This window comes from Phacochoerus africanus, chromosome X, assembly GCF_016906955.1.
Source record: "Phacochoerus africanus isolate WHEZ1 chromosome X, ROS_Pafr_v1, whole genome shotgun sequence".
Lineage (NCBI taxonomy): Eukaryota > Metazoa > Chordata > Mammalia > Artiodactyla > Suidae > Phacochoerus > Phacochoerus africanus.
The window spans coordinates 66,171,770-66,185,226 of NC_062560.1; the positions used below are offsets into that span (position 1 = coordinate 66,171,770).

Genomic DNA, 13,457 nt, shown 5'->3' on the forward strand with positions numbered 1-13,457 from the left:
TAAATATTTCTTGCCCAAGGATTTGGCATCCAGAACAGTATTGTGATAATCACTAAGTGAATTTCCTCTTAAAAGAAATAAAGGTGCTACCTGTTTTTCTTTTGAGACCTTGGGCTTGAAAAGTCTCTTTGGTCTCTAATATTCAGAGGAAAAGTTGAGTGCTGTTATTCCAAAGGGGAACATTTTTGTGCTAGGTGGGGTTGGCCCAGCTTTAAAACACACAAATAGAAGTTACTAAATAAGGAAGTACTTTCTGGTATGCAGCATGAAAACAACATAGGATAATACTTTTTTTTTTGTATAGTATTTTACATACATAGTTTCCTTATTTCCTTATGTCTTTTATAAACAGAAGACAGGCTAAAGCAGTAGAAAGTGTAGCAAACCATCTAGTGACAAAGTGATGTTTACCTTGAAAATCAGGTTTTTGTTTTTTTTTTACTTTTTAGGGCTGCATCTGCAGCATATGGAAGTTCCCAGGCAAGGGGTCAAATCAGAGCTATGGCTGCCACCCTATACCACAGCTACCACAATGTGGAATCTAAGCCACGTCTGCAACTTACCCCTCTGCTCATGGCAATGCCAGATCCTTAACCCACTGAGTGAGGCCAGGGATCAAACCCACATCCTCATAGATACTAGTCGGTTCATTTCTGCTGCGCCACAATGGCAACTCCCAAAAATCAGTTTTAAGAACAGTTTCTCCGGAGTTCCCGTAGTGGCACAGTGGTTAATGAACCTGACTGTAGTAACCATGAGGTTGTGGGTTCGATCCCTGGCCTTGCTCAGTGGGTTAAGGATCCGGGATTGCCATGAGCTGTGGTGTAGGTTGCAGACGCGGCTCAGATCCCACGTTGCTGTGGCTGTGGTTTAGGCCAGCAGCTGTAGCTCCAATTGCATCCCTAGTCTGGGAACCTCCATATGCAGTGGGCGCAGCCCTAAAAAGGCAAAAGACCAAAAAAAAAAAAAGAACAGTTTCTTGAAATTGGATATATTGGTAAATTGAAAATTTTTTTGGAGGAGAGGGAAATTAGCGCAAAACCAGGTCTTATTTAAGAGATACCAGATGCAGTGTATTTAAACCTAAAGGGAAAAAATTTCCCTTCCCTTTTAAAAAAGTTTGACACTTTATCAGAAAAAGTGTTGTAGTACATAGAGCAGTTCTGTCCAATGGAACATTCTGTAATGATGGAAATGTTCTGTATCTACTCTGTCCCATATGGCAGCCACACTGGCCGTCAAACACTTGAAATGTGGCTAATACAACTGAGGAACTGATTTTTTTTTTTTTTTTGGCTTTTCAGGGCTGCACCCGTACAATATGGAAGTTCCCAGGCTAGGGTTAGAATTGGAGCGACAGCTGCTGGCCTATGCCACAGCTCATGGCAACACCAGATCCTTAACCCACTGAGTGAGGCCACGGATTGAACCCACATCCTCATGGATACTAGTTGGGTTTGAAAACCTGCTGAGCCACAGTGGGAACTCTGAGGAAATGAACTTTTAATCTTTTCATTTTTTGTTTTTAAAAATTGTAGAGTAAAATTGACTTCCTTTGGTGTAAAGTTATATGAGGTGTTTGTTTTTAAGTTTGGGTGAATTTTAACACATGTATTGATTCATTTAGCTACCTCCACAGCCAGGACAGCACAGTCCCATAACCTACCTACTCCTCAGTACCCCCAAAATGATTCTTCTCTCAATGCAAACATAAACATGTCATTCCCCTGCTGAGCTTCCATGGCTCTCTGTTACCTCTAGGATAAACTACTGACCATTATTGACATAAAGAGGCTCCGTGATGAAGCAGGTGCTTAATTCTCCAGCCCATCATTTTTCTCTACTTTAATGTTTCCCGTTGTCAGGAATTCCCTGCCTCATATATCCTTGCTTATTTCTGTTTTTCCTTTAACATTCAAGTGTTACCTTCCCTAAGAAGCCTTTTTGGACACACATTCCTAGTGTTGAATGGTATTCATTTTCTCTATCCTCTATTGTAGTATTCTTCCCTGTGACTGTGTCATGATTAGTTTGGTATCCTGAGAATCCCAGTTCCTGGCACATATAATAGGTCCTTGATAAATATTAGATGTTAAATGTTTACTTTTATATGATTCACTGTTGCAAAGAACTGCTTTTCTATTTACTCATATGATCCTTATAACAACCCTGGAAGATAATAGGGTAAATTTCTCCATTTTTCAGATGGTAAGACATTCAGAGTGTGGTTGACTGGTAAGTGAAGAATGGATACTGGAACTCAAATCTTCTGACTCCCAACTTAGTTTTGTGTGTGTGTGTGTGTGTGTGTGTGTGTGTGAATGACTTCATCATAAATCTAGGTAACATGTTAGCCAACAGAAGCAGGTTAAGATGTCCTGGTAGTAGTTAAATTATATACAGTTGCTAAGCTTTAAGAATACAATCATTGGGAGTTTCTGTTGTGGTTTAGGAGAAACGAACCTGACTAGTACCCGTGAGGATACAGGTTTGAGCCCTGGCCCTGCTCAGTGGGTTAAGGATATGGCATTACTGTGAGCTGCAGTGTAGGTCACAGACGCAGCTCAGATCTGGCATTGCTATGGCAGTGGCATAGGCCAGCAGCTATAACTCTGATTTGACCCTTAGCCTGGGAACTCCTATATGTCATAGGTGTGGCCCTAAAAAGCCAAGAAGAAAAAAAATCATTGTTTTTATAGTCAAAACAGGCAAAAGAAAGATGTAATATATTAGACTGTATTAACTTGAGTGACTTAGAAGGATATAGGAATATTTGCTACAAAATCCTTATGAATACCGCCTTCATTCATAAACTAGAATGTTTATACCTTTTCTTGTCAACAAAGTTATCTTAATTGAACATTTTAAAAGTTTAAACTTAAGGAGTTCATAAACTTAAGGAGTTTCCGTCGTGGTGCAGCAGAACGAATCCGACTAGGAACCATGAGGTTGCGGGTTTGATCCCTGGCCTTACTCAGTGGGTTAAGGATCCAGCATTGCTGTGAGCTGTGGCGTAGGTGGCAGACATGGCTTGGATCCTGTGTTGCTGTGGCCAGCAGCTGTAGCTCCTATTGGGCCCTTACCCTGGGAACTTCCATATGCCGCAGGTGTGGCCCTAAAAAGCAAAAAAAAAGTAAGTTTGAACTTCATATCACCTTTTCTGTAGCTGATCCTGTTTCCTCTATTACTTTTTGAATTGGTAGAGTGTGAAATTTTAGAATAATTTGTGAAAGGAGAAGGTAGGAAAGAGTAGTTTGTTGCCTGTTGTGAAATTCTAGGGTGTGTTTGTCAATGCATGTTTCAATTTCCTGATCAGTACCTGAGTCACATACAGCTACATAGAGCTTTACCACTACTGTAGGTACACAAGACATTTTGTGTTTCTTTCTAAAGAGAATAATAAAGGTTAAAACCAACACAGAAACTCTTTTGATTGAATTATTTGTTTCATTCTTTTATTTATTTATTTATTTACTATTTCTTGGGCCACTCCCGCGGCATGTGGAGGTTTCCCAGGCTAGGGGTCGAATCGGAGCCATAGCCACCGGCCTACGCCAGAGCCACAGCAACGCGGGATCCAAGCCGCGTCTGCAACCTACACCACAGCTCACGGCAACGCCGGATCGTTAACCCGCTGAGCAAGGGCAGGGACTGAACCCGCAACCTCATGGTTCCTAGTCGGATTCGTTAACCACTGTGCCACGACGGGAACTCCTTTGTTTCATTCTTGAAGGTGGTGTGATGATTGCTACTTCTAAGTTCCAAGTTATGTAGTTTAATTAAACTGACTTCTGAAATTTCTTCCCACAAGGTTTCACTGGAAGAAAAAAATGCAACTATTATTTATGACCCTAAACTACATACTCCAAAGACCCTACAGGATGCTATTGATGACATGGGCTTTGATGCTATTCTCCACAATCCTAAGCCTCTCCCTGTTTTAACTGAGACTGTGTTTCTGACGGTTGCTGCTTCACTGGCTCCACCGTGGGACCATATCCAAGGCACATTGCTCAAGACCAAAGGTGTGACAGACATTAAAATTTCCCCTCAGCAGAGAACTGCAGTGGTGACAATAATCCCTTCTGTAGTGAATGCCAATCAGATAATAGAGCTGGTTCCAGATCTCAGTTTAGATACTGGAACTCTGGAGAAAAAGTCAGGAATTTATGAAGATTACAGTATGGCTCAAGCAGGTGAAGTCATGCTTAAGATGAAGGTGGAAGGGATGACCTGCCACTCATGTACTAGCACCATTGAAGGAAAAATTGGAAAATTGCAAGGTGTTCAACGAATTAAAGGTAGTATGTCTGATGTTATTTGTTTAATTGTTTTGTAAGGATTAGTTTTCTGGTTTGACGTTTTAACTTTTGCATTTTTCTTAAGCATGAATTTTGAATCCCTGGGAGTAGAATGTTATTGCTTCATTGAAGTCTGAGGTACAGTGTATTCCCAGGATTAATGTCCATAAAGTTAATGATTATAATTAAAAGTTACATGAATCTTGAACTAGCAGAAAAAGCAGCCAGGGTAGCGAGTCATGGAGTTTAGGGTTCTATTTTTTTTATTTTATTTTTTATTTATTTTTTGCTTTTGGGGGCCACACCCATGGCATATGGAAGTTCCTAGGCTAGGGGTCCAATTGGAGCTACACCTGCCGGCCTATACCACAGCCACAGCAATGCCAGATCCAAGCCGAGCCTGTGACCTATACCACAACTCAAGGCAACGCTGGATCGCTGACCCACTGAGCAAGGCCAAGGATCGAACCTGCATCCTCATGGATACTAGTTGGATTCGTTTCTGCTGCGCCACAACGGGAACTCCTTTTTTCCTTTTATTTATTTTATTTTTTTGAGTTTAGGGTTCTTAACACAACATGCCTGGGGTCTTCTTGTCCTCTTTACCTTTAATATATTTCTATTCATGAATGTAGAAACTTAGAGATCTTAGATATAGTGGTCACAACTTTTACTTTTTTCCAGTCTGTGTCAATAGCATTTTTTTTGAAAAGAACAGAATTATCTTAAGAAAGGATAATTACACAATGAGAGAAAAATAACTGTGTGTGGTATTGATTTGGTCTACAGAATGTTTTCTGAAGTGGTCCAGGAGTAACTGAATTAAATAATTATTTTTCTTTTTATCTAGTTTCCCTGGACAACCAAGAAGCTACTATCATTTATCAACCTCATCTTATCACAGTAGAGGAAATAAAAAAGCAGATTGAAGCTGTGGGCTTTCCAGTATTCATCAAAAAACAGCCTAAGTACCTCAAGTTGGGAGCTATTGATATAGAACGTCTAAAGAACACACCAGTCAAATCCTTGGAAGGATCACCACAAAGGAGTACATCATATACCAATAATTCAACAGTCATTTTCATCATAGATGGCATGCATTGTAAATCATGTGTGTCAAATATTGAAAGTGCTTTATCTACACTCCAGTATGTAAGCAGCATAGTAGTTTCTTTAGAGAATAGAACTGCCATAGTAAAGTACAATGCAAGTTTAGTCACTCCAGAAACTCTGAGAAAAGCAATAGAGGACATATCACCAGGGCAATATAGAGTTACTAGTACAAGTGACATTGAGTGTACCTCAAACTCTCCCTCCAGCTCATCTCTTCAAAAGAGTCCTTTGAACATAGTGAGCCAACCTCTGACTCAAGAAGCAGTAATAAACATTGATGGCATGACTTGTAACTCTTGTGTGCAGTCTATTGAGGGCGTCATATCAAAAAAGCCTGGTGTAAAATACATACAGATATCCCTTGCAAATGGCAAAGGGACTGTTGAGTATGATCCTTTACTAACCTCTCCAGAAACCTTGAGAGAAGCAATAGAAGACTTGGGATTTGATGCTTCCTTGTCAGGTAATTATCATTTTTTCTTTGACTTCTCTAATAGTCTTTTTTTTTTTTTTTCTTTTTTAGGGCCATACCCATGGCATATGGAGGTTCCCAGGCTAGGGGTTGTATTGGAGCTACAGCTGCCAGCCTCTGCCACAGCCACAGTAACACCATATTTGAGCCTCATCTGTGATCTACACCACAGCTCATGGCAATGCTGAATCCTTAACCCACTGAGCGAGGCCAGGGATCAAACCCACAACCTCATGGTTCCTAGTTGGATTCGTTTCCACTGCACCATGACGGGAACTCCCTCTCTAATATTTTTTTATCTACACTATGCTAATTCTTTTGGTTTTTATTAATGAAAAATGAGTAGTAGGCACTGCAATTCCACTTTTTGAAATTAAGGCATATGGAAGTAGTCAGCAGTATATACAAAGAGGCATAAAGATTTTTGCATAATTATTTAAAATATTAAAAACTAGAAATGTTAAATAAAGCATGATGAAATGCTTTGAAGCCATAAAAATTATGGTATTAAAGATACTTAATGCCACAGGAAATTGAGGTATTTTGTTAAATGAAAAGAAAATGAAGCTAAAAAGCTATATACTTAGTATGATCAATATTAAACCCATGTATAAGGATTTATACCATGTATATGCTATTTATGTATATGAATGAGTAAGATTTCTGGTAGTATGTGAACTAAATTTTAGCAGTAGTTACTTCTTTTTTTGTTTTTTGTTTTTTTTTTGTTTTTTTTTTCTTTTTAGGGCCGCACATATGGCATATGAAAGTTCCCAGACTAGGGGTTGAATCAGAGCTGTAGCTGCTGGCCTACGCCACATCCATAGCAGCACCATATCCAAGACGTGTCTGTGACCTACACTGCAGCTCATGGCAACACCGGATCCTTAACCCACTGAGCAGGGCCAGGGATCAAACCCTCATCTTCATGGATACTAGTCAGGTTTGTTACCACTAAGCCACAATGGGAACTCCAAACAGTAGTTATTTGTGAGTGGTAGGATAAAGGTGATAATTTGTTTTCATTGTGCTATCCTATGTATTTTAAGTTTTTTTTTGTGACAAGGATGTATGTATGTTTGTATGTATTTATGTATACATAAAATGGGAGAAGCAAATGTTATTTTAAAAAGAAAAAAATAGAATTAAATAATAGAATTTTAACCTTGTTTTTTAATTCAGGCATTCAATAGCCTGCTCTAGAACTGTCCCAAAGTCTTCCTGTTTCTTGGCAGCTCTTACCTTGAACTGAATCCAAAAATGCATATCCAGTGAAATTTGCCCATGTTAACTTGTTGTGAACTAGAATTGAATCTAGCCTTAAATTAAACTAGAAATTCCCTAAGTGAAATTTTTTGCTGAAAATAGCAAGTGAAAAGTTGAAGAATTAATTTCTAGACAGTGTCTAGAATTAATTTCTAGAATTAATTAACTTCTAGAATTAACTTCAATATCCAGAATTAATTTCTAGACAATGTCATTGTCTGATCAGAATGAAGAATATCAAATAGCAATTATTCTCTTTTCAAGCTCACTAAAACTTATAAGCATATAAAAAACATGCTGAAATTATGGTGGTAAGTGTCGGTGGAAAAGGATTCAGCGATGTAAACATTCTAAATTTTTGTTTTCATGACAAATGGTAGAAATTATAGAATTCTCATTTCTTAAAGTCAGGGTGTAGTTCACATACCATAAATTTCGCCCTTTTAAAGTACATAATTCTGATGTATATATTTACAGAGTTTTGCAGCCATTACCACTATGTAATTTCAGAACATTTTTTATCACACCCCCCCACCCAAAGAAACCCCATACTGGTTAGCAGTCACTCCCCATTTCCTATCCCCCACCCGCATCTCCCAGGCCCTGTTATCTACTATTCAATTTTCTGTCTTTATGAATTTGGCAACTCTAAGTGGAGCCAGAATATTTGTCCTTTTGTATCTAATGTCTTGTACTTAGCATGATGTTTTCAAGGTAATAAATGTTCATCCAGGTTTGTGATGTATATCAGTACTTACTCCTTTTTATTGCTGAATAGTAGTAGTCTATTGTATGTATATACCTCATTTTGTTTCTCCATTCATCAGTTGATGGAAATTTGAGCTGTTTCCACTCCTTGGCTATTATGAATAATGGGTGAGATGAACATTTTTTTACAAGTTTTGTTTTTAATTCTGGGTATATACCTAGGCATGTAATTTCTAGGTCCTATGATGGATATGTTTAACTTTTTCAGTAACTACCAAACTGTTTTCCAAAATGGCTACACCATTTTCTATTCCTACCTGAAAGTCTTACTTTAATAAAGAAAATCTCAGAAGACCAAGATTCTTTTTTTTTTTTTTTTTGGCCATGATCATGGTATGTGGAATTTCCCAGGTCAAGGATTGAACCCATGCCACAGTAGCAACCAGAGCCACAGCTGTGACAACGCTGGATCCTTAACTCATTACACTATGAGGGAACTCCAAAACCAAGATTCTGTACTTTAAAAATGTTATGCAGGAGTCCCATGGTGGCTCAGGAAATTAGGGATTTGGTGTTGTTACTGCTGTGGCTTAGGTTGCTGCTGTGGCATGGGTCCAGTCCCTGGCCTGGTAACTTCCATATTCCATAGGCATGGCCAAAAAAAAAAAAAGGAGGGGGACAGACACACATACATACACACGCAGAGATCACACACAGATATGGAATATTACTCAGCCATATTAAGAATGAAATAAAACTATTTGTAGCAACATGGATGGACATAGAAATTATCTAAGTCAGAAAAAGACACATGTCATATGTTATTACTTGTATGTGGAATCTAAAAAGAAACGACACAAATGAACTCATTTATAAAATAAAAATAAGAGTTCGTGTCGTCATGGCTCAGTGGTTAACAAATCCGACTAGGAGACATGAGGTTGCGGGTTCGATCCCTGGCCTCACCCAGGGGGTTGGGTATCCGGCTTTGCTGTGGGCTGTGGTGTAGGTTGCAGATGCGGCTCAGATCCCGTGTTGCTGTGGCTGTGGTGTAGGCCTTCATCTGTAGCTTCGATTGGACCCCTAGCCCGGGAACTTTCACGTGCTGCGGTTGCAGCCCTAAAAAGGGAAAAAAAGAATAGTTTGGTATGTATGCTTCCTGGCTTTCTTACACATGTTGTCATATATGCACTCTAACAATATTTTTAAAATTTTTTTGTCTTTTTAAGGCTGCATCCTTGGCATTTGGAGGTTCCCAGGTTAGGGGTCGAATTGGAGCTGCAGCTGCCAGCCTACACCACAGCCACAGCAACTTGGGATCTGAGTCTTGTCTGCGACCTACACCAGAGCTCACGACAATGCCGGATCCTTAACCCATGGCAGGGATCAAACCCACAACCTCATGGTTCCTAGTCAGATTTGTTTCCACTGTGCCACAATGAGAACTCTGAATCCAACAATTTTTAAAATTATATTACACTGTAGTGCTGTTTTGTAAATTTGTTTCACTTACTATATCACAAATTGCTTTAATGCCGGTATGCAAATTGCTAACGTAATGATAAATTCATTAGAAAAAAATAAGAGCTAACTATTAATAAACTACATGGGGTTTGGGGTGGAGATAATGGCTGGAAGATCTTGATGTAAAGTTTTGTTTATTCAGTTAATTCAGATTTTCCCAACAATTGGAATGGGCAGTACTGAACTTGAAAGTCACGTTGTGGCAAGTGTAAAAATAACATTGCTCAGGGCTCTAAGTCCGTGCTGGTTTTAAATGAATGGATTGATAGTGCCTGGTAGTGTAGATTGTGATGAATGACAAGGATGCAGCTGGAGAACACCTCAAATGAAAAGAATCTTTCCCTGTCCACCAGATACAAATGAGCCATTGGTAGTAATAGCTCAGTCCTCATCGGAAATGCCACTTTTGACCTCAACTAATGAATTTAATTCCAAAATGATGACACCAGTTCATGACAAGGAGGAGACAAAGACTTCATCTAAGTGTTACATACAGGTCACTGGGATGACCTGTGCTTCCTGTGTAGCAAACATTGAACGGAATTTAAGACGAGAAGAAGGTAAGACACTCTTAAAGCCTGTTATTTTATGTACTGATTTGAGGACTCTGTCCATTTTGTCCTCTTATGTGTTTTATAACCATGTTTATGGTTCTTTCCAAGGCCTCATGAAGACTATCAGTGATGTGCAGGACAACCTTCACTTCCTGACAGCCAGTTTTTTTTTTTATTGTTTTGTTCCCTTAGATGTAGTTCCTGTCTTGTTTACCTCATGATCACAGTTTAATATCAATGAAATTTGTAGTCAGATAGCAAGAGGAAGTACATAAGATTATTTATGGACCTTGGATGCAATGGATTTTAAGAAGTATGAACTTTTTGATAAAGCTATGCTTAAAATTAATAGTGGAACCCATAAGTTTCAGTATTTCCATACCCAGACCAAGCACTGGACCAAAACCAAGTTTGTTTAAAATTACTGTCTTACAACAGATTGATCACTGATCTTTGCCTGTAGTAAAAATGTTCAAAAGTTAGCACTTTTCATTTTAGGTTAGGAAATCAAAATCAATATATATATATATATATATATATTTTTCCTGTCTTTTTCCCAGCCACACCCATGGCGTGTGGAAGTTCCCAGGCTGGGGATTGAACTTGTGCCGTAGCAGTGACCTGAGCCACTGCTTTGATGATACCAGATCCTTAACCTGCTGTGCTGCAAGGGAACTCTTACAGTATATATTTTTTATTCAGTAATACTCAGATATTTTAACTTATAATTTGGCACTCACATTAATGGACTTTGCAGTATTGGCATAGTTGATTTGTTAACCTTAGAGATAAGTGATTATGTTTAATGAGTCTGAAGTCATAGATTTGGTGCTTAGGTAGCCCTAACCCCAGTTATCTTAATGAGACATGCTGTTAGTCACAAGGGCCAAATAAATACTATTAGTATAATCTTACCCTCACTATTGGGGAATCAGTTCAAAGTATGTAGATAACAATGAAGGCCTGTGACCAGTACAGTCATCTTATACATAAAGGCCAGAACATTGTAACACGATGTGTGTTACATATTAGAGCTATGTTCAGTTCAATGTTATCTCATCTGCATTCTGTCATTTCAGCCTCTGTTATTATCTGACTAGAATGCAGTTAAGGCCAAAGCTTATATTACACTTTACTTGAGTGATTAAAAAGGGACAGGAGGGAGGTTGCAAGAAAATTAAAGCAAAAAGAAGCTTTTTTTTTTTTTTGTCTTTTTTAGGGCCACTCCCGTGGCATATGGAGGTTCCCAGGCTAGGGATCTAATCATAGCTGTAGCCACCAGCCTACACCACAGCCACAGCAACACGGGATCCAAGCCGCATCTGCGACCTACACCACGGGTCACGGCAACGCCGGATAATCGACCCACTGAGCAAGGCCAGGGATCGAACCTGCAACCCTATGGTTCCTAGTGGGATTCGTTAACCACTGCGCCACCATGGGAACTCTGCAAAAAGAAGTTTGCAATGGGACTGTTTAATTTTTTTTTTGTCTTTTCTAGGGCCACACCTGAGGCATATAGAAGTTTCCAGGCTAGAGGTCTAATTGGAGTTACAGCTGCCAGCCCACATCACAACCACAGCCACACAGGATCCGAGCCATGTCTGCGACCTACACCACAGCTCATGGCAACACTGGATCCTTAACCCATTGAGTGAGTCCAGGGATCAAATCCGCAACTTCATGGTTCCTAGTAGGATTTGTTAACCACTGAGCCATGACGGGAACTCCGAAATGGGACTGTTTAATTTTAGAACCAACTATTTTTGGGTATTGCACAAATAGCCTTTCTCATTAGACAAGCAACATCTATTACAAATTACAATTACCAATCTTTTTTTTTTTAACCCATTAGGCTGATTCTTCCAATTACTTCATACTACCCCTTTACCACCTCTTAACCTCATTAGGAATACCATTAGCCTTGTTGGAGTCACTGGTGTTCCCTCAGTTTTGTCTGCATTATATTTCTAAAAATGAATAGAAAGAGTTCTGACTATGGTTTGAAGAATTTTAAAAATTATCTGTAATTTATATAAGTATGAAACATTTTTGAAACTTGAGAAGCCAAATTTTTCCCTTTTTTTTTGTTTCTTTTTTGGAGGGGGTGCCACACGTGTGGCATATGGATGTTCCCAGGCTAGGGGTCGAATCAGAGCTGCAGCTGCCGGTCTATGCCACAGCTACAGCACATGGGATCTGAGCCATGTTTGCAACCTTCATTAAGAGCTTGTGGCAACGCTGGGTCCTTAACCCACTGAGCAAGGTCAGGGATTGAACCCACATCCTCATGTATACTAGTCAGGTTTGTAGCCTGCTGAGCCACCACGGGAACTCCCTGTTTCTTTTTTTAAATTTAATTTTGTCGGAGTATAGTTGACTTACAATGTTGTATTAGTTTCATGTGTACAGCAAAGTGAATCAGTCGTACATATAAATATATCCATTCTTTTTTTTTCCATACAGGTTATTATAAACTATAGAGTAGATTTTCCTGTGCTCTACAGTAGGTTCTTGTAATCATCTATTTTATACAGTAGTGTGTATATGTTATTCCAACCTTTCCAATTTTCCCCTCCCCCAACAAACCAGATTTTCTATTTCTCTTTGGCAATAGATTACATTTAGCTGAAGCAAAAAGATTTTTCCTAGTTGCTCTATACCCTTCCCTCATTACTGAGACTTTCCCATGATCCAGTCATCTGAATTATTTGGTACCCACAAAGCCCAGAGTATAACCACTCTATATAAAAAGCTTAGATTATATTAGGTACTTTGTTTTCTTATTAAAAACTATTATTAAATTAATGTTTTTATATTTTTTCTTTTGATCAAACCCCAGAGCTGACTTACGGACTCTTGATCCCAATTCCCTCTCAGGTAGCCACCAAGTGCCACAGATTGCTAGAAAGCACTGCCATTTTTGCTGTGCAGAATTAATTTTCTTCCTGGCAATGACAGCAGTAGCTGGCCCAGAGAAGTAGATGGTTGTTAACAAGATGCTTACACCAGAGAACAGCATGACTGCCATAAAATGAACTCCTTTGTTAAGTTGTGTGTCACATTTTTCCCCTAGGAACAAGAACATTTTAGATTAGTATGTCAGTAAAACTTGAGAAAGAAATGACTATTATTTGATAATATTATAATGTGTATGTTGGTACATTCTTGGGTTCTTTGCTACAACTGCAGTGATTTCCTAAGTGCATCAGTTCCTTTCTCTAGGGCTCTAAGTTTCTAAAAATGCTTTATATTTACACAATAAAATTGCAATTCACAGGCCTTATTTGGATCCCAATTCAGACAGTGTTAAACTGTTGTAAGACAATTGTGGAAATCTGAATACTACCTGGATATTTGAGGAATTTGACAATGGTATTATGGTTATTTTTTAAAAGAAAAGAATCTTTATCTTTTAGAGATATGTATTTAATAAATATTTACATATGAAAGGATATGGTGTCTGGTTCAAAATAATCAGGGTAGAGTGCAGGGAGTGAGTGGGGAGGAATATAGATG

The 13,457-nt window shown here is 38.8% G+C and overlaps 1 protein-coding gene across 1 annotated transcript in view; it reads left to right on the forward strand.

The window, feature by feature from the left end:
- The window catches only part of ATP7A (ATPase copper transporting alpha), a 136,894-nt gene that overhangs the window by 77,600 nt on the left and 45,837 nt on the right, over positions 1 to 13,457 (forward strand). Inside the window, exons 3-5 of the mRNA XM_047764912.1 lie at positions 3,812 to 4,301; positions 5,152 to 5,877; positions 9,738 to 9,944. Coding sequence (XP_047620868.1) covers positions 3,812 to 4,301; positions 5,152 to 5,877; positions 9,738 to 9,944 — 1,423 coding nt within the window. The remainder of the gene's footprint in view (positions 1 to 3,811; positions 4,302 to 5,151; positions 5,878 to 9,737; positions 9,945 to 13,457) is intronic.